General features: G+C 29.1%; 1 protein-coding gene and 1 long non-coding RNA gene across 2 annotated transcripts; both read right to left on the reverse strand.

The window, feature by feature from the left end:
• Positions 1-620: 620 nt before the first annotated feature.
• LOC145112933 (uncharacterized) lies at positions 621-3,359 on the reverse strand. Its single transcript, XM_079049045.1, has one exon. It carries the CDS (start codon positions 3,357-3,359, stop codon positions 621-623), a length of 2,739 nt encoding a protein of 912 aa, XP_078905171.1.
• Positions 3,360-3,588: 229 nt separating this feature from the next.
• On the reverse strand, positions 3,589-4,239 carry LOC145116662 (uncharacterized). The gene is made up of 3 exons (XR_013712246.1): positions 4,088-4,239; positions 3,755-3,995; positions 3,589-3,661 (listed from the first exon to the last, which is right to left on the reverse strand). It is a non-coding gene; the product is annotated as an uncharacterized LOC145116662 (long non-coding RNA).
• Positions 4,240-23,111: the final 18,872 nt, after the last annotated feature.

Raw genomic sequence — 23,111 nt, forward strand, 5'->3', positions numbered from 1 at the left:
AACCATCATGTTTCCAATCTTCCTCCAATATGAGAGTTTTTTCTTTTGTTGTTTATAAATTTTAAAAGGAATCAAAATATGTTTTCTTTTTTACCAATTCATACAACAAATGCTTATAATCATTTAATGTAAAAGACTTGTTATTTTTAATTTTTTTCACAAGAATTATGTAAAAACATTTCATCACATTCATAATTAAATGAATAGTTATATTGAGGAATGGTTTTATTTCATTGAATTTTTTCAATTAGTTATATATAGCAAATAAATATTTTTAAGAACACAAATAATTTGAAAAATATCATTACCATTTTAATATATATCGATAAGGTTTATACAAAATTTGATCTTATATATCACGCAGAACTTCTTGATACACCACATTTGATGTGTAAATTCCTCTCCCCTGAAATTCTTTTGTAGGTTTCACTAAGACCTTTGTATTCTCACGGGATATCCCTCTGGAAAGCGCCACATAAAGTTGCCCATGCGAGAATACTGACTCTGGTAGATAAACATCAACGTTTGGAATTGTTTGGCCTTGAGCTTTATTGATTGTCATAGCAAAGCTAAGCCGAATTGGAAACTGTTTTCTTTTCAATTTGAATCGAAACATGTCATCATCGGATGGACAAAGAGGGATTCTTGGTAAAAAAAACTCGTTTTCCGGCATGAAGGCCAACCGCTATTTCCGCATCGATCACGTTCATCTGAAAACCTATGCATATCAATCTTGTGCCATTACATAAACCATTCGAAGGATCAATATTCCTTAATAGTATTATAGGGCATCCAGTTTTGAGTCGAAGGTAATGAGGAGGTAAACCACTTATATTTATAGAGTTTAAGAATTCCATCGGATAGAAATTGTTCTTATCATCTTCTGCCTCATCAAAACTATAGTAAATCCTCTCCTCTCCACAAAACCTATCAATCAGTTGATCATTAATTTCATCAACACTTTCATTTTTTGTTGATAGTATCGCCCTGGAAATAATATACTCTGAAGAGCCTCCATTGATGTGCAAAGAAGGAAAGATTGCATTAATCAACTCGTTTTTTGATTTGTCTTGGTCGGTGTAAGGAATGCACATATCATCAGGTATTCGGACAAAACTTTCATCGATGGTTTCTTCATCTCCGTTGCCAATTCGTATCAAAAAATCTGAAAACCATGGATCGGCCAGTGCTCTCATATTTATAGTTAAACGTATTTTTTTAATCAAAGACCAAAGAGGTGACATCCTCAAGCTGGCGTCTACAATCTGTGCTCTAGTACCACGTCTGATTACTGGTAACACCTGCCTAAAATCACCTCCCAAGATCATTATCTTTCCACCAAAAGGGAGGCTCACCTTTGTAATGTCTTGCATCGTTCGATCCACCGCCTCTATTGCTTGCCTATTCGCCATTGATGCTTCATCCCATATGATTATTTTGGCCAAACGAAGTAGTTGAGCAACCCCACTTTGCTGATTGATTTTGCACATTGAGTTATTATCAAGATTTATCGGAATCTTAAACCGCGAGTGAGATGTTCTCCCCCCGGGCATATTATTAGCTGCAACACCAGATGAAGCTGTCGCAAGTGCAATATGACCATGGGAACGAACCTCGGCAAGTAAGGCTTTGTACAAAAATGTTTTTCCAGTTCCACCAGGACCATCTATAAAAAACACACCCGGACGATTCTGATTAACGTGGGTCATGATCTCATCATATGCATTTTTTTGGTCGGTATTGAGAGAATCTTTTGCACGAAGGTGCTCATCATCCACAACGATGGAGTACTCCTCTTGGACCTCGCGATAATCTCCAGATTCCAAATTGATGTTTGTATTTAACATAGGAAGATCAAACTCATTGAGATGCTTACCCATAGATTGCAAAATTATAGAGATATCCATAAGAACCATGGTTTGAACTCGCTCAACACTTTCACATTGTCGCATATAATCTTCAGAAAGTGAATTATATTGGTCATCCCATAACTTGCAAACATCTCCGGGTTCGCAATAAATGAGTATAGTTGCAAATAACCTTCTAAGAGCACCTGGAAATTGATATAATGAAGCCTCAGTAAGACATTGAGATAGGTTATCATCGGTCTCTATTAACCCTCTCTCAAGAGCAGCTTTACGAAATGCTGGATGTAACACGTTGTTCACCGTGTAAAGATCTTCAAAGCATGTTGGCCCTCTAACATGTGATAGGAGAACCCGTAGGTAGTATCTCTCTCCTTCGGCAGGGTTAGCAGAAACCAATCGGCCTCTCATTGCTCCTTTTTTCCTTTGCTTCCAACAACGTTTGGTTGAATTCCATGTAAAGTATCTTGGGAATTCTTTATATAGATATTGCCTCGCAATCTCATCCATTTTATTCATGTCAAAAAATGCGGTCAACATTGAACTCTTATCTTTCTCCCTGTCCACAATATCAATCATTGAATCATTATCTGAGAATCTAACCAATTGTTGGTTCGGGAGATGAAGATGCAAAGACATGACGAAAGGGTGGATTTGAGAAAGCGCAAAGCTAAAAATCCTCCATATTGCCTCGGGGGGTGAGACGTAACGTGCATCTTGATATCTTTTAATCTCATTGATGATGGGTTCCGCTCCATCTTGATCAATGTGGACAACTTGTTTGTCATGTCCCTTGTAAACGTATTTAAAAGCATATTTCACAGATTTTATGCTCGAGCAAACCTCGACATTCATGTGGCAATTGAACATCATTAACAGCTTCGGGTTATATGGTACCACCCATCTGTTATCAAGTGTATTTCCTCGTACGTTGACCTCTATCCCATTGTTTCTCCTCCTATATAATGGATATGAGTCTTCTCCTTGTGTCGTCGCTTCATTAAATTGTCTAGGATATCTCCACCGACATTGTTTTGGCTCTCCTTGCATACATGGAGTGGTTTCTCGTAAATGACCACAAGGACCGTGGATCATGTGCTTCACAACAATTTCGTGCATTTTGGGATACTTTTTCGGATCGGGAAGTTCAGCACACACCATTTTGTCATAATGGTCAGCATTTGTCATCTTGTGTTCTGGTCTCATTATCAAGAGGAAATGTGCATGTGGCAAACCACGCTTTTGAAACTCCACCACATAAACATATGCTCGAACCACACCCAGGATATGGTGCTTTAGAAGTTGGTCCTTTAGATCCTCTAATTTTGCACGAAACACTCTTGATACAAGGTCTGGTCGATCTTGTGCACTTTGCCCGGGTTTCAAATCATCAACAATTTCTGGCCAGTTTGGATTGCATGTTACTTTAAGGAATATATCAGGCTTTCCGTCATCTTGAACTAGCGTAATTGCATCTAGGAACCTTCGTCGCATGTTACGTGGTCCACCGATTAAAGATGCAGGTAAGACTATCCGTTAACCGACTCTACTTGGTTCAACTTCACCGGCATTGACACAGTCAACAATTCCTTGGTAAAGGTCAGATCTTATCTTCTTTTGGTTTAGCTTACAAAAAAGCAAGCGTGAAGTCTCGATCTTTATGTAGATATCTACCACAAATTGTTGTAGCAATCTTCTTCCCAATAGAATTAAATTTTTAGATGAACGAATCTGGAATTTGTAACAGTAGTACTCACGCATTGTTACGGTATTCCTACCCTTCTTTGACTTAGCCCCTGCATAAGGGTAATGTTAGAAACATGTAAATTTTGTATTTATGTATATTTTTACCGAAATCATTCATTTTCATATTTCAAAAATGTATGTACCTTCTAAATCATCCACAATATTTTCTTCATTACCCACAACTTCATTGATGGACACCCCATCCCTTGCTATTTTTGCATGCCAACCAGACTCACCATTAGGAAAGAACAATGGATAAGACAAAGGATCATAACAACCTTCGTAAGGTTGAATTTGTGTACTATAGTCAGATCTCCCATATACAACAATGCTTCTTTTATATGTTGTTATGTTGTCATTACCTTCTACCCAAATACCAGCAACCTATATAATTTGTGATTTTAGAATGGTGAATATGTAATACGATAACTGATATGATGACTTGAAATTAAGAGAAATAATTATTATATCCAAACCTCAGATGTGGTCGGTCGATTGTATACCCTTTGGTCAAGTTCCACTGATGCGTTCAAAGTGACTCTATAGGTATCGAGAGGTCCTAGCTCACGAAGGCTTCAAAACGTTGTAGCATACGGGTTTGTTGAAAGAACGCCCACCAACACTTGAATGATCTTTCGATCAATATTTGTCCATTGAAGTCTATGCGTAAAGTCGGTTTCAGAATCATAGAAATATAATTGTAAGTACCTAGGTAATCCATCCCTCGGTACTAACTGATTAATTCTGTGATATATTGCTCCGTTCGCACGAAATGTATATACTCCGGATTTCATATTGCTCAAATCATCATCCAACTCTACTCCCATGGATGTGAAAGAAAAGTTTGTATTGTAAGCACGTATATTATCTCTAAATATTTTGCTTGACTCCTCTTCTGATGTAAAAAGACGATATAACTCATCAGGAATTTGGGAAGATGCCAACTTTGTTTTCCCACTCATGCAACAAAAAGTAGCGAATTCATGTTTGAACCGTTTGGCTCCACAATGAACACATATATTACTTCCCTCCAAAATAGAATGTACTTCAGGGATACCATCGAAAATAGAATGGTATGGATCCTCTAGAAGAATGTCATCTGGAATTACTTGATTGACATGGACCTCGCTACAACCTCCAACTTCTATAATATATGAAAAAACAACTATTTTAAATGAAAGATAAAAAAGATGTAATTGTTCATTTTAAATAATGATGGTTTATACTAAAATTTGTTGTAGAATTAAATTAGGACTAACCATCTAATGTTTCGTGTGTTAACCCCGAATATATTTGGTTGTTTTCTTCAGCACATGTAACATGATGTTTGTGAATGACCTCTGCAGTAGCAAATATACTTTCATTGTTTCTTTGTTGGTGATCTCTTTCAAGCATTCTCCTTTTTTCTTTGTTGCGTTCATAATACTTTTTGTTAGTATCTTTCCTATTTTGAGCAGCTTTATCCTTACTACGCGGCATAATATTTTCTTTGTCTCTGGCTCGAGTACCATGTGAGGTTGAATGGTTATTTGCGGATAGCATTATTCCACCACTACATTGGTTTTCCAAGTTTTGTAATGGTATCTTTTCTAATTGTTGTTTGGTCTTAATTCGTACATAATATTCACGATTAGCTTTTTTTCGTTTTTCTGCACTACTTTGGGGTTCCTCACAAAAACAACCTTTTGCTTTTTGTTTTGCGTAAATCGTGTTTTCCAATATTCTTTCTTGTATCGTTTTCTTCTTTCTGCAATAATATTAATAATACAATCCTTTTTCTTATAAGTTTTTTAGTTCAAATTAAGAAAAATCAATATATGATTATCATTAATATATTATGCATACCTTTTTCGATATCTAAAGAAATTTAGGTCAAATCGTCATTTTCATTTTCACTATCTTGGGTCCCCATTTCACACTATAAGTTTATAAAACATAAATAAAAAGCATATTATATCTACCAACTCAATACATAAATTTGTTCAATACTTGAATAATATAGATCAAAGATAATAAATTGCAACATAATAGATATATTAAGGTTACAACAACAAAATACCAATAGCTAATATTTTTACATAAAAAAACCACCACCAAACGTTCTTAAGTTTTTTATTTTTAAAATTGAAATACATAATTATATCATCCATAAATCGCCCTAATAGAATTTGCTTCTGTCATAACCGGCTCATATGCAACCCTCGAAATGGAAGTAGACTCCAAAAAGTTCACTGAAATTAATTTTTATACATAAATACTTCATATGGATAATAAAAAAATTTAATTTGTCAAATGATTTGAACTGAAAAGTTTATACTTACTCCCCCCTCGGCTTCGATATTTAACACGAGATACATATATGATCCATTTCCCTTGAATTGATCGTGCGAGTTTAAAAGGTAAGGCTTCAGGACCATCGTTCAAAATAAGCTGAATTACATAGCCACTATAATAATTTGAAATATTACTTTTAATAGTAGTTATAATTAAACTCTTAATAATAATAATGATAATAATAATATAAAAGCTTACGATTGATCTTGAAGAAGTAAATCAACCGCACAGTCATGGTGTAAAAGACGGCCATCAATAACTTTACCAACAACATCTAAACCACCATTTAAGTAAAACAAATTTTAGTTATTTTTAAAAAAATGAGTTAAATATTATATTGTAATAACTATTTAAGAATTACCGATCAGATTTCGTTTACGTGGATTTCTCACCAGATATTCAATAGACTCAACCAATGGATAAATCGGAAAATGATTTTCAATGACCGGCTCAAGTAGAGTAAATCGGGTAGCTTGGTTGACAATTATGACATATTGATCATCAACAAAGTTGTATCCTTCATACTTGGGGAAGTCATCGGGAGTGGAATTGAGTTTAAAATGATTTATAGAATATAAGCGGCCTTCCATACCTCTTTCTAGGTATCTTCCTATTAAAGAGCTAGGCACAACCACCACCATTTCTTCTCTCTAGTTAATAAAAAAATTGTTAAAAAATAGTAATAGAAATACTCTTTATATGGTGAAATTAAGCATTATATATATATATATATATATATATATATATATATATATATATATATATTTGGAACTTACATTTTGGTCAATTACAAGCATAATTTGTCTGTTTTCCCTTGTATCCACCCAAACAAAATCAATCCGGACGCAAGCGAAATTATACCATGCATATGGACTATTGAGTGACCGAAAAGAGTTAACATTGAAATACATATCCATTTTCTACAAACTTTAAAATAAAATGTAAAAGTTAAATAATTGATAACAATATTATTAATTTAAATATTAAAAAGATTCATAATGTTCATAACAATAAATATTGTATTTATAATTATTAAAATAAACAATAGAAATTACAAATATAAAATATTTCAGACTTTCATTTACAATATTAATTTAAATATTAAAAAGATTCATAATGTTTATAACAATAAATATTGTATTTATAATTATTAAAATAAACAACAGAAAATACAGATATATAATATTTTAGACTTTCATTTACAATGTTAAAAGTTTTGACAAACCTAATTTGATATCATAACTGCTACAAGATTTTATTCTTTGTTATATTTTAATAACAACATATTAAACTAAAACCAATAAAAAATAATAACTATTCATATAATATATTTCTATAAATATTATACTATTAATATCTCTATTTCTTACATTTGGTCTTGTTTAAATTTGCATCCACTTTTACATCATTAGCTTTAAATGGTTTATACTTATATTTTAAATGATTTACATTTGTTATAATGAATAAATATAAAAGAAATTATATAGAGTATAACATGTAGCAAAAAAAGATAATGATATGTAAACAAAATAAAACATGTAAATAAAAGAAACTACATAGTATTATCAAGTTATACATGTAGGAAAAACTAATATTATATTAAAATATAATAGAATAAAATATGTAGCAAAAAAGCATAATGATATTTAAACAAGATGAATAATGTAAATAAAAAGACTTCCAATTTACCTCTATTTTGGTCACAAGTCAAAAGTAAGCACCGGCCTGCATCATAGACAAGATTAAAAACAAAAATAAGTTGTTAAAAACCAAATCAAATATAAACAAAATTGTAAGTGTTACTCTAAAGTATAGACTAAAAACTTGTTGCTAGGTAAATGAAAAAAAAAATCAATACACATCACTTTATATTAAAAATAGAAATTAATCAAATTTAAACAAAATTGTAAATGTTACTCTAAAGCATACACTAAAAATTTGTTGTAGGTAACACATCACTCATTATTAAAAATAGAAATTACGATTTGATTTTTGTATATCAAAATACAACAGAAAGAAAAAGGAAGCATACCTGTTTTTTTAAAACTCAACTTCTACAATTTGTTTATCAACCAATGAACATATTTATATTGGTTTTACTTTTGGAATCTTTTGCTAGTACTGATTTTGATGGTCTATAAAATAGTGTTTCAATTAGGCTTTAGGCTGTCAAAAGTAGACTTCAGAAAATAGTGTTTCAATTAGGCTTTAGGCTGTCAAAAGTAGACTTTAAAAAATAGTGTTTCAATTAGGCTTTAGGCTATCAAAAGTAGACTTTACTTTACGACAGTTTATACAAACTGTTGTTATTGTCTATTAAACAGTTTATTTTACAGTCTATAAGACTTTTTTTATGAGTCTATAAATTATTGTTTTCTTTTTACATGCTTTTACCTAATATTCTACTGTTGACTGTTAAATAAACTATTTTAGACACTCTGAAAAATACTATTTATGACCACCCATTTACCTACTAATTTACTGTTTTTGACATGGATTTTACCTACTACATTGCTGTTTTCAGAGTCAACAATACTATTACTGGCAACATTTGTACCTAATAAAATACTTTGCAACCAGAAAACTACTTTTTTGACATGCAATCAATTTGTGTTTAAAAAAAACGAAATACCTTTATTTGTTTTATTTTATTCGTTATAATAAATTCCTACTTTCACATAAACACATAATATAAAAAATGTACCTTAACATTTAAGATATGCATTAATTTTTTTTATTCTATTCTTTAATAAAGCATCCTACTTTCACATTAACAAATTCAAAAACATATAAATAAATTTAGAATGTTATGACACTAAAAAGTGAGAAAATATGATATTATACAAAACTTGTATGATCAATGTTTACAATGCAAGAAATAGCATCATAATTTCAATTTTTGGTTATATTATAATGTAATCAATTAAAATAAGATGATATTTCTTATTCCTTACAAGGAAGGGCAAGAAATATCATTGTACTTCAATGCCGACATAATCATGAAAGTACGATGTTATTTCCTACTTTGTATTTTAAAAACTGGGAAATAACAAGGTACTTTCACGAATTCTTTATCATTTAACCTTACTTTAACATACATACATACAATTACACACTTATTAACGGATTACATAATAGAAAAAATATCATATTTCTACCCCTACTTATTTTGAAGGTTGTCCAAACACATCAAAAACTTGTACCTAGCAAAAAAAGTTAAAATATAAGCCATCATAAAACAATCATGAATTGTATACATATTTGCATCGTACTTTAATTGTAGACTTAAGAGTATCTTACTTTCATTTCAATGAGAAAAAACAGTGCATTATAAAAATTGGATCAAAGAAATTATGATGTTATTTCATGCCTTGTATTTAAAATATATTAGAAAACAACACTAAAAAAAGGAATCAATGAAAGTTTGTATTTACAAAGCACAATATAGCATCAAATAGTGCATTATATAAAAATAAGCTAACTTTAATTGTTGCCTTAAAGCTTCATAATTTCATTTCAGTTAAATAAAAAATAGCACATTATAAAACATGAATAAAAGAAAGTTTGATCCTATTTCATGCTTTGTATTTAAATAAGCATGAAAAATAAGATGCTATAAAGAGATTCAATGCAAGTATGATGCTATTTCTAACTTTTTTAAAAAGAAATACTGATGCTTGTAATAAAATATTTATAATTGCATTATACTTTTACATACACACATGATTACATACATATACCATACAATAGGATGCCATTATATACCTTTCATAAAAAGGTTTCATTTTTTGTTCTTTAAATCAAATAAAGGTGCCATTTAAAGTATGATGATATTTCTTACTTTGTATTTTACAAAGGAATAAATACGATCATATATATTTAAATAAAAGCATAATGCAATTTCTAAGGGTAAAAAAGTTTCATAAAAATTTGATTCAATTAAAAGTTTAAATTTTATAATGATATCATATAGAAAAAAAACCTCAGCAAAAATATATGAAGAGTTTAGAAAAATATCAACTACCTTCAATAAGTATTTCTTTAACAATTAATCACACACTTTCATCAGATATGAAAAAAAAATAACATAAATTATGAGTTAATCATGAATATATAAATAAACACCAACAAGTATACCTAAATAACGTAAAAGTTTGTTGGTGCAAATCTGATATCATTCTTTCTTGATCTGCTTGCATTTCATATATACAATAGAAGAAAAAATCACAAAATCAGATTTTTTATGTGTAAATAGATAGAAAAAGAAAATGTTGAAATGGTTCGTTCAACCAAAAAAACGCAACAGAAATATAACCTGCTAATATTCTAAAACACCAAGTAAAATCAGAGTTTCGTCTAACATCCATGGGATGCACCGTTCCAGCTTTTTGGACCTGAAAAAAACGATTTTTGTGGCTAATGGCGTTTGTTCATTATTATGGAGAAGAAAACTGAAAAATCAAACCAAGTTAGAAAAAAAAACAAAGCTTTCTCTCGTTTGTACTGCAAGATTGAAAACCTCAAGATTGTATGAGCCCTAGCACATGGAATCGAAAGCAACACCAAAATCAGTTAAATCAGGACAAAAGGTATTCGATTTTGGCGATATTTTTGAATTCTGGAGAACAAAACTCAAAAACACAAAATCATAATTTTTATGTGTAAATAGATAGAAAAAGAAAATGCTGAAATGGTTCGTTCAATCAAAAAAACGCAATAGAAATATAACCTGCTAATATTCTAAAACACCAAGTAAAATCAGAGTTTCGTCTAACATCCATGGGATGCACCGTTCCAGCTTTTTGGACCTGAAAAAAACGATTTTTGTGGCTAATGGCGTTTGTTCATTATTATGGAGAAGAAAACTGAAAAATCAAACCAAGTTAGAAAAAAAAACAAAGCTTTCTCTCGTTTGTACTGCAAGATTGAAAACCTCAAGATTGTATGAGCCCTAGCACATGGAATCGAAAGCAACACCAAAATCAGTTAAATCAGGACAAAAGGTATTCGATTTTGGCGATATTTTTGAATTCTGGAGAACAAAACTCAAAAACACAAAATCATAATTTTTATGTGTAAATAGATAGAAAAAGAAAATGTTGAAATGGTTCGTTCAACCAAAAAAACGCAACAGAAATATAACCTGCTAATATTCTAAAACACCAAGTAAAATCAGAGTTTCGTCTAACATCCATGGGATGCACCGTTCCAGCTTTTTGGACCTGAGAAAAACGATTTTTGTGGCTAATGGCGTTTGTTCATTATTATGGAGAAGAAAACTGAAAAATCAAACCAAGTTAGAAAAAAAAAACAAAGCTTTCTCTCGTTTGTACTGCAAGATTAAAAACCTTAAGATTGTATGAGCCCTAGCACATGGAATCGAAAGCAACACCAAAATCAGTTAAATCAGGACAAAAGGTATTCGATTTTGGCGATATTTTTGAATTCTGGAGAACAAAACTCAAAAACCGAACCAGGTTATAAAAAAAACGAACCTTTCTAACTTTTTAAAAAAGAAATACTGATGCTTGTAATAAAATCTTTATAATTGCATTATACTTTTACATACACACATGATTACATACATATACCATACAGTAGGATGCCATTATATACCTTTCATAAAAAGGTTTCATTTTTTGTTCTTTAAATCAAATAAAGGTGTCATTTAAAGTATGATGCTATTTCTTACTTTGTATTTTACAAAGGAATAAATACGATCATATATATTTAAATAAAAGCATAATGCAATTTCTAAGGGTAAAAAAGTTTCATAAAAATTTGATTTAGTTAAAAGTTTAAATTTTATAATGATATCATATAGAAAAAAAACCTCAGCAAAAATATATGAAGAGTTTAGAAAAATATCAACTACTTTCAATAAGTATTTCTTTAACAATTAATCACACCCTTTCATCAGATATGAAAAAAAAATAACATAAATTATGAGTTAATCATGAATATATAAATAAACACCAACAAGTATACTTAAATAACGTAAAAGTTTGTTGGTGCAAATCTGATATCATTCTTTCTTGATCTGCTTGCATTTCATATATACAATAGAAGAAAAAATCACAAAATCAGAATTTTTATGTGTAAATAGATAGAAAAAGAAAATGCACAAAATCATAATTTTTATGTGTAAATAGATAGAAAAAGAAAATGCTGAAATGGTTCGTTCAACCAAAAAAACGCAACAGAAATATAACCTGTTAATATTCTAAAACACCAAGTAAAATCAGAGTTTCGTCTAACATCCATGGGATGCACCGTTCCAGCTTTTTGGACTTGAAAAAAACGATTTTTGTGGCTAATGGCGTTTGTTCATTATTATGGAGAAGAAAACTGAAAAATCAAACCAAGTTAGAAAAAAAAAAAACGAACCTTTCTCTCGTTTGTACTGCAAGATTGAAAACCTCAAGATTGTATGAGCCCTAGCACATGGAATCGAAAGCAACACCAAAATCGGTTAAATCAGGACAAAAGGTATTCGATTATGGCGATATTTTTGAATTCTGGAGAACAAAACTCAAAAACCGAAGCAGGTTATAAAAAAAACGAACCTTTCTAACTTTTTAAAAAAGAAATACTGATGCTTGTAATAAAATCTTTATAATTGCATTATACTTTTACATACACACATGATTACATACATATACCACACAGTAGGATGTCATTATATACCTTTCATAAAAAGGTTTCATTTTTTGTTCTTTAAATCAAATAAAGGTGCCATTTAAAGTATGATGTTATTTCTTACTTTGTATTTTACAAAGGAATAAATACGATCATATATATTTAAATAAAAGCATAATGCAATTTCTAAGGGTAAAAAAGTTTCATAAAAATTTGATTTAATTAAAAGTTTAAATTTTATAATGATATCATATAGAAAAAAAACCTCAGCAAAAATATATGAAGAGTTTAGAAAAATATCAACTACCTTCAATAAGTATTTCTTTAACAATTAATCACACCCTTTCATCAGATATGAAAAAAAAATAACATAAATTATGAGTTAATCATGAATATATAAATAAACACCAACAAGTATACCTAAATAACGTAAAAGTTTGTTGGTGCAAATCTGATATCATTCTTTCTTGATCTGCTTGCATTTCATATATACAATAGAAGAATAAATCACAAAATCAGAATTTTTATGTGTAAATAGATAGAAAAAGAAAATGCAGAAAATCATAATTTTTATGTGTAAATAGATAGAAAAAGAAAATGCTGAAATGGTTCGTTCAACCAAAAAAACGCAACAGAAATATAACCTGCTAATATTCTAAAACACCAAGTAAAATCAGAGTTTCGTCTAACATCCATGGGATGCACCGTTCCAGCTTTTTGGACCTGAAAAAAACGATTTTTGTGGCTAATGGCGTTTGTTCATTATTATGGAGAAGAAAACTGAAAAATCAAACCAAGTTAGAAAAAAAAAACAAAGCTTTCTCTCGTTTGTACTGCAAGATTGAAAACCTTAAGATTGTATGAGCCCTAGCACATGGAATCGAAAGCAACACCAAAATCAGTTAAATCAGGACAAAAGGTATTCGATTTTGGCGATATTTTTGAATTCTGGAGAACAAAACTCAAAAACCGAACCAGGTTATAAAAAAACGAACCTTTCTAACTTTTTAAAAAAGAAATACTGATGCTTGTAATAAAATCTTTATAATTGCATTATACTTTTACATACACACATGATTACATACATATACCATACAGTAGGATGCCATTATATACCTTTCATAAAAAGGTTTCATTTTTTGTTCTTTAAATCAAATAAAGGTGACATTTAAAGTATGATGCTATTTCTTACTTTGTATTTTACAAAGGAATAAATACGATCATATATATTTAAATAAAAGCATAATGCAATTTCTAAGGGTAAAAAAGTTTCATAAAAATTTGATTTAATTAAAAGTTTAAATTTTATAATGATATCATATAGAAAAAAAAACCTCAGCAAAAATATATGAAGAGTTTAGAAAAATATCAACTACCTTCAATAAGTATTTCTTTAACAATTAATCACACCCTTTCATCAGATATGAAAAAAAATAACATAAATTATGAGTTAATCATGAATATACAAATAAACACCAACAAGTATACCTAAATAACGTAAAAGTTTGTTGGTGCAAATCTAATATCATTCTTTCTTGATCTGCTTGCATTTCATATATACAATAGAAGAAAAAATCACAAAATCAGAATTTTTATGTGTAAATAGATAGAAAAAGAAAATGCACAAAATCATAATTTTTATGTGTAAATAGATAGAAAAAGAAAATGTTGAAATGGTTCGTTCAACCAAAAAAACGCAACAGAAATATAACCTGCTAATATTCTAAAACACCAAGTAAAATCAGAGTTTCGTCTAACATCCATGGGATGCACCGTTCCAGCTTTTTGGACCTGAGAAAAACGATTTTTGTGGCTAATGGCGTTTGTTCATTATTATGGAGAAGAAAACTGAAAAATCAAACCAAGTTAGAAAAAAAAAACAAAGCTTTCTCTCGTTTGTACTGCAAGATTAAAAACCTTAAGATTGTATGAGCCCTAGCACATGGAATCGAAAGCAACACCAAAATCAGTTAAATCAGGACAAAAGGTATTCGATTTTGGCGATATTTTTGAATTCTGGAGAACAAAACTCAAAAACCGAACCAGGTTATAAAAAAAACGAACCTTTCTAACTTTTTAAAAAAGAAATACTGATGCTTGTAATAAAATCTTTATAATTGCATTATACTTTTACATACACACATGATTACATACATATACCATACAGTAGGATGCCATTATATACCTTTCATAAAAAGGTTTCATTTTTTGTTCTTTAAATCAAATAAAGGTGTCATTTAAAGTATGATGCTATTTCTTACTTTGTATTTTACAAAGGAATAAATACGATCATATATATTTAAATAAAAGCATAATGCAATTTCTAAGGGTAAAAAAGTTTCATAAAAATTTGATTTAGTTAAAAGTTTAAATTTTATAATGATATCATATAGAAAAAAAACCTCAGCAAAAATATATGAAGAGTTTAGAAAAATATCAACTACTTTCAATAAGTATTTCTTTAACAATTAATCACACCCTTTCATCAGATATGAAAAAAAAATAACATAAATTATGAGTTAATCATGAATATATAAATAAACACCAACAAGTATACTTAAATAACGTAAAAGTTTGTTGGTGCAAATCTGATATCATTCTTTCTTGATCTGCTTGCATTTCATATATACAATAGAAGAAAAAATCACAAAATCAGAATTTTTATGTGTAAATAGATAGAAAAAGAAAATGCACAAAATCATAATTTTTATGTGTAAATAGATAGAAAAAGAAAATGCTGAAATGGTTCGTTCAACCAAAAAAACGCAACAGAAATATAACCTGCTAATATTCTAAAACACCAAGTAAAATCAGAGTTTCGTCTAACATCCATGGGATGCACCGTTCCAGCTTTTTGGACTTGAAAAAAACGATTTTTGTGGCTAATGGCGTTTGTTCATTATTATGGAGAAGAAAACTGAAAAATCAAACCAAGTTAGAAAAAAAAAACGAACCTTTCTCTCGTTTGTACTGCAAGATTGAAAACCTCAAGATTGTATGAGCCCTAGCACATGGAATCGAAAGCAACACCAAAATCGGTTAAATCAGGACAAAAGGTATTCGATTATGGCGATATTTTTGAATTCTGGAGAACAAAACTCAAAAACCGAAGCAGGTTATAAAAAAAAAGAACCTTTCTATCGTTTGTTCCGCACAATCTTTGAAAACTTCGGGATTGTATGAACCCTAGCACATGAAATCGTAACAAACAAGCAAAATCGGTTAACACAGGACAAAAGGTAGGGGATTTTGGCGAATTTTTTGTGGCTAATGGCGATCGTTCGAAAATCTGGAGAACAAAACTCAAAAACCAAACCAAGTTATCAAAAACGAACCTTTCTATCATTTGTTCCACAAAATCTTCGAAAACTTCGAGAGTATATGAACCCTAGCACGTGAAATCAAAACAAAAAACCAAAATCGGTTAACACAGGACAAAATGTAGGGGATTTTGGCGAGTTTTCTTGAGGCTGATGGGTTCCGAACCTTTCTATCGCTGGTTGTAACGACGTTGGTGACGATGGGTAAGGGTATTGAGCGAGATTTAGATGGCGAATGGTTTAAGAGAAGAGGAGGAGAGATCTTTGGATAATTCACGATTACAAGATGATCGAGGGGATTTTGGGACGTCAATATTTTGCTGATGGGGAGAGTAACGGCGGAATGAGAAAGAAAGAAAGATTAGATTGTAAATTAGGGCTTGATGGATAGAAGATCCGTGTAATTAGTTTTCTCGATCCTGATTGGTTCAAACAATTTCACATGGATAGCTAATAACAACATCATGGCCATTCAATTTAAATCCAAAGGTCGAAAATTGGTTTCCTTGATTTTTAAGACAAATGTCTTAAATTTTGAAGGGCCACAATTATAAACTCTTTCCTGATTGGTTCAAACAATTTCACATGGATAGCTAATAACAACATTATGGCCATTCAATTTAAATCCAAAGGTCAAAAATTGGTTTCCTTGATTTTTAAGACAAATGTCTTAAATTTTGAAGGGCCCACGATTATAAACTCTTTATAAGATGGTATAGATATATATATATATATATATATATATATATATATATATATATATATATATATATATATATATATTAACATTTTAGTCACCAATAACATAGATAACCTATCTTCAGGAAGTCTTCCTCACCCATTCTACTACTTATCTTGATCTTTTAGGAAAAGAGAAGGAAATCCATCTTAAGTTATTTTCCAAACATAATGAAATTGTCTTGAGTTGTTGTGATCGGATTTATTCATCATCGGTTAGTTGTCGTACAATGAAGAAAATCATACTCTGTTACTTTTTTCATATATAAGACAATATTACTTGTAAAAGAAAAATCATATTAAAATATTAAATAAATAAATAAAATCAATGTTTTTGTTCGAAGAACCAACATGCATAATATAAAAATAGACCTTGAAAAAAATAGGTTTTCTTCACATAAATCATTTTGTTTGAAGCTTCCACTCTACCATACAATCACCCAAAAAAATTTAAATTCTACCAAAATAATCTACCAATGTGAACTATATATATACCAAGATTAATTAATTAATGTCATAAGTACCATTAAATATAAAACTCTTGAAAGGTAATAAAAAATCATTATTACAAAGAAATATGAAAAGACATAAGTTTGAAGTCATGGTAGTGCTTAGAAATATATATATATATATATATATATATATATATATATATATATATATATATATATATATATATATATATACATTTTAGTCACCAATAACTTAGATAACCCATCTTCAGGAAGTTTTCATTACCTATTTTGCTACTTGTTTTGATCTTTTTGGAAAAGAGAAGGAAATCCATCTTAAGTTATTTTCCAAAAATAATGAAATAGTCTTCAGTTGTTGTGCTCGGATTTGTTCATCCTCAGTTAGTTGTCGTATACTGAAAAAATCATCTTCCGCTTACTTTTTTCACATATAAGACCATATTAACTGTAAAAGAAAAATCATGTTAAAACATTAAATAAAAACAAATAAATGTTTTTGTTCGAAAAACGAACATGCATAATTTAAAAATAGACCTTGAAAAAAATTTGTTTTCTTCATATGAAGCATTTTGTTTGAAGCTTCCAATCTACAATACAATCACCAAAACATTTTAAATTCCACGAAAATAATCTACCAATGTGAACTATATAAATACCAATATTAATCAATTAATGTCATAAGTACCATTAAGTATAAAACTCTTGAATGGTAATTAAAAATCATTATTAACAAGAAATATGAAAAGTCATAAGCTTCAAATCAATGTAGTGCTTATATATATATATATATATATATATATATATATATATATATATATATATATATATATATATATATATATATATATATATATATATATACACACACACACATACTAACATTTTACTCACAAATAACTTAGATATCCCATCTTCACGAAGTCTTCCTTACCCATTTTGCTACTTGTCTTGATCTTCTCAGAAAAGAGAAGGAAATCCATCTTAAGTTATTTCCCAAACATAATGAAATAGTCTTCAGTTGTTGTGCTCGGATTTATTCATCATTGGTTAGTTGTCGTACAATGGAGAAAATCATCTTTCGCTTACTTTTTTCATATATAAGACAATATTAACTGTAAAAGAAAAATCATGTTAAAACATTAAATAAAAACAAATCAATGTTTTTGTTTGAAAAACTAACATGCATAATATAAAAATAGACCTTGAAAAAATTTGTTTGCTTAACATAAATCATTTTGTTTGAAGCTTCCAATCTACCATACAATCACCCACAAAAATTTAAATCCCACCAAAATAATCTACCAACGTGAACTATATATATACCAATATTAATCAACTAATGTAATAAGTACCATTAAGTATAAAACTCTTGAATGGTAATTAAAAAGCATTATTACAAAGAAATATGAAAAAACATAAGTTTCAAATCAATGTAGTGCTTATATATATATATATATATATATATATATATATATATATATATATATATATATATATATATACTAACATTTTAGTCACTAATAACTTAGATAATCCCTCTTCGCAAAGTTTTCCTTACCCATTTTGCTACATGTCTTGATCTGTTTGAAAAAGACAAGGAAATCCATCTTAAGTTATTTTCCAAACATAATGAAATAGTCTTTAGTTGTTGTGCTCGGATTTGTTCATCCTCGGTTAGTTGTCGTACAATGGAGAAAATCATATTCCGCTTACTTTTTTCATATATAAGACAATATTACTTGTTAAAGAAAAATCATGTTAAAACATGAAATAAACACAAATCAATGTTTTTGTTCTAAAAACGAAATGCATAATATAAAAACAGACCTTGAAAAAAAATAATTTTATTCACATAAATCATTTTGTTTGAAACTTCCTATCTACCATACAATCACCCAAAAAAGTTTAAATCCTAACAAAATAATCTACCAATCTGAATTATATATATACCAATATTAATCAATTAGTGTCAAAAGTACCATTAAGTATAAAACTCTTGAATGGTAATTAAAAATCATTATTTCAAACAAATATGAAAACACATAAGTTTCAAATCTATGTAGTGCTTATATATATATATATATATATATATATATATATATATATATATATATATATATATATATATATATAGAGAGAGAGAGAGAGAGAGAGACAGAGAGAGACAGAGATAAATTTCAAATCAATATAGTGCTTTTATATAATATATATATATATATATATATATATATATATATATATAACACACACACACACACACATACTAACATTTTAGTCACCGATAACTTAGATAAACAATCTTCACAAAGTCTTCCTTACCCATTTTGCTACTTGTCTTTATCTTTTCGGAAAAGATAAGAAAATCCATCTTAAGTTATTTTCCAAACATAATGAATGAGTCTCCAGTTGTTGTGCTCGGATTTGTTCATCCTCGGTTAGTTGTCGTATAATGAAGAAAATCATCTTCTGCTTACTTTTTTCATATATAAGACAATATTACCTGTAAAAGAAAAATCATGTTAAAACATTAAATAAAAACAAATCAATGTTTTTGTTCGAAAAACGAACATGCATAATATAAAAATAGACCTTGAAAAAAATTTGTTTTCTTATCATAAATCATTTTGCTTGACTCTTCCAATCTACCATACAATCACCCAAAAAGTTTAAATCCTGAAAAAATAATCTACCAATGTGAACTATATAAAACTCTTGAATGGTAATTAAAAAACATTATTTCAAAGAAATATGAAAAGACATAAGTTTCAATTCAATGTACTGCTTAGAATATATATATATATATATATATATATATATATATATATATATATATATATATATATACACACACTAACATTTTAGTCACCAATAACTTAGATAACCCCTCTTCTCGAAGTCTTCCTTACCCATTTTGCTACTTGTCTTGATCTTTTTGAAAAAGAGAAGGAAATACCTCTTAAGTTATTTTCCAAACGTAATGAAATAGTCTTCAGTTGTTGTGCTTGGATTTGTTCATCCTCGGTTAGTTGTCGTACAATGAAGAAAATCGTCTTCCGTTTACTTTTTTCATATATAAGAAAATATTACCTGTTAAAGAAAAATCATGTTAAAACATTAAATAAACACAAATCAATGTTTTTGTTCTAAAAACGAACATGTATAATATAAAAATAAACCTTGAAAAAAAAATTGTTTTCTTCACATAAATCATTTTGTTTGAAGCTTCCAATTTACCATACAATCACCAAAAAAAATTTAAATCCTACCAAAATAATCTACCAATGTGAACTATATATATATATATATATATATATATATATATATATATATATATATATATATATATATATATATACTAGGCGAATGCCCGCGCGTTGCGTAGAAACACCTATATAGTTGAAGTTTTTACAAATATATGTTTTTTGTAAATATAATAATAACGTTGTTGTTAAATTTGATATAATAATTTATATACTAAATTGATATAATATATTGATTATTTTGAATTATATGATAATATATACATCTATTATAACTTCATAATCTCAATCGTTTGAATGACTTCTACCCGCGATTACACATGTATAAAATTAAATATAATATATGGTTTAATGTTATTTATAGTTGTTGTTATTGTTAATTAATATTTTAAAATTTATTTGCTTAATGTTTTAATTTCTATCATTATAATTTTTTAAAACATCAAACATTATTTTTTTATTTTAAAGGTAACAATATAGATATTTATATAGAGTTATTTTTAACTATTGTTATTGTAAGTTATTTTAAGCTACTTATTTAGAAATTTTAACGATTATAAAAATATATTTAGAAAATATTTTAGTTAAATTGAGATTTCAATTTAGCTTTTGTATTTATCATTAGCATTTATCACTTTTAACCATTTACAAAATATTTTTTGGCTTTTTAAGTGGAACTGAAATTTATATTTAAGTTGACATTGTAATGCGCAGAAACACCTATATAGTTGAAGCCTTTACAAATATATGTTTTTTTTAAATATAACAATAACGTTGTTGTTAAATTCGATATAATAATTTGTATACTAAATTGGTATAATATATTGATTATTTTGAATTATGTGATAATATATAATCTATTATAAATTCAGAAACTCAATCGTTTGAATGACTTCTACCCGTGAGTTACACATGAATAAAATTAAATATAATAGAAAAAACATCATAAATTGTCCCTGTGGTTTTTCAAAATCTGAAGTTTAATCCCCGTGGTTTAAAAACATCATAGATGGTCCCTGTGCTTTCAAAACTTTTGACGATTGGTCCTTATTACTAACTCTGTTAAGTTTTGTCCGTTAACTGAAGGGCATTTTTGTCATTTCACTACCAGAGGGACCATTTATGATGTTTTCTAGAAATCAATTTTGAAGAAATATTTCAGTTTTTGGTAAGATCTGTCATTAGAACAAACTGGAAGGACCAAATCTGTTAAGATTGTAAACCCGACTGTCTTCTTCCTGGTAGATCGATTCAACGACTATCTGCATTCTTCACCATTTTAGAAGCCTACAATTTGATTCCTTTGAAATGTCAAATGATCCCTACCATAAATAAACTATTTTATGTCCGTTAAGAGTTGTTCCCCATTGATGGTCTGGTAGTCTTGGATTAGTGACTCCATGGTTGTCTCCCAAAACACACTATCACTTCCAGTTTTGTTTATTCTTATGGGATGTGAATCTTTAAGTTGGTATAAAAGACCTGTTTTTTTTATTACTAAAATACCCCCAAATTGTGTGCTTCATGATCTCTACGGTTGTACTGCGTCATATTTTTAGAGTCGAAAGCTCGGCTTCCAGGTTTATCACAAAGCAATCTTCCCCATTCATTGTCTTCTCCCCTATACAAATCAAATTGTTGAACAAATTTGCGGTTGAATTTGGGTCAAGACCCTATAAAAATCAAGATTTAACTTTATTTAGACATGAAATCGGAACAATTAGCAGCTAAGACGTGCTCCACTACAGACGTGTGAATATGAAATTGGAACAATTAGCCATTGAAGCCTCCTACATAAGTCAGATTAAATAGTTCATTCGCACCAATCAACACATAGAAAACTAAATTACATATTCATTCAATTCAAGAAATCTTGGAATTGGACTTACGATGGGGTTATCTGGGTTGATAATGTTTGGGTGGCCGGAAGAGATGGGAAGAGGGACAAGGGGAGCTCCGACGACGCCGAACAAGAGCTGAATATCAGCGTTCTGATCATCGTAGTCAGAAAATTGGCGTCTTTGATCGATGAAATGAGGTTTCATCCACGATTTCAAGGTTTCCAAGAGGTGGTGTTGTGGTTGATCTTGTTATCATCGAAGGTTTCCTCCGATATCGGAACTTCGAGCACTGTTTCAAGAAGATCTTCGTTGTTTACGTTTGGGCACAAGGTCCTCATCATCAGGTTGTGTGAGAGAGACCTTTTGCATCTTATTTTATTTTTTATTCTTTTTTTATAGAATAATATGAAACATTATAAATGGTCCCTGTGGTAGTGAAATTACGAAAATGCCCTGCAGTTAACGGACAAACTTAACGGAGTTAGCAATAAGGACCAATCGTTAAAAGTTTTGAAAGCACAGGGACCATCTATGATGTTTTTAAACCACGGGGATTAAACTTCAGATTTTGGGAAACCACAGGGACCATTTATGATGTTTTTTCAATATAATATATGGTTTAATGTTATTTATAGTTGTTGTTATTGTTAACTAATTTTTTAATATTTTTTGTTTAATATTTTAATTTCTATAATTATAATTATTTAAAACATCAAACATTATTTTTTGAACTTAAAGGTACAATATAATCATTTATATAGAGTTATTTTTAACTATTTTTATTGTAAATTATTTAAAGCTACTTATTTGAAAACTTTTAACGTTTATAAAAATATCTTTAGGAAATATTTTAGTTAAATTGATATTACAACTTAGTTTTTGCATTTATCACTAT

The sequence above is a fragment of the Lactuca virosa genome, chromosome 5 (genome assembly GCF_052849685.1).
Source record: "Lactuca virosa cultivar CGN04683 chromosome 5, Lactuca_virosa_CGN04683_v6, whole genome shotgun sequence".
NCBI classification, from domain to species: Eukaryota; Viridiplantae; Streptophyta; class Magnoliopsida; order Asterales; family Asteraceae; genus Lactuca; species Lactuca virosa.

Bases quoted from the DNA above. Each gene is read 5' to 3' on its own strand.
- LOC145112933 (XM_079049045.1), bottom strand. From the start codon at position 3,359: ATGCGACGAAGGTTCCTAGATGCAATTACGCTAGTTCAAGATGACGGA.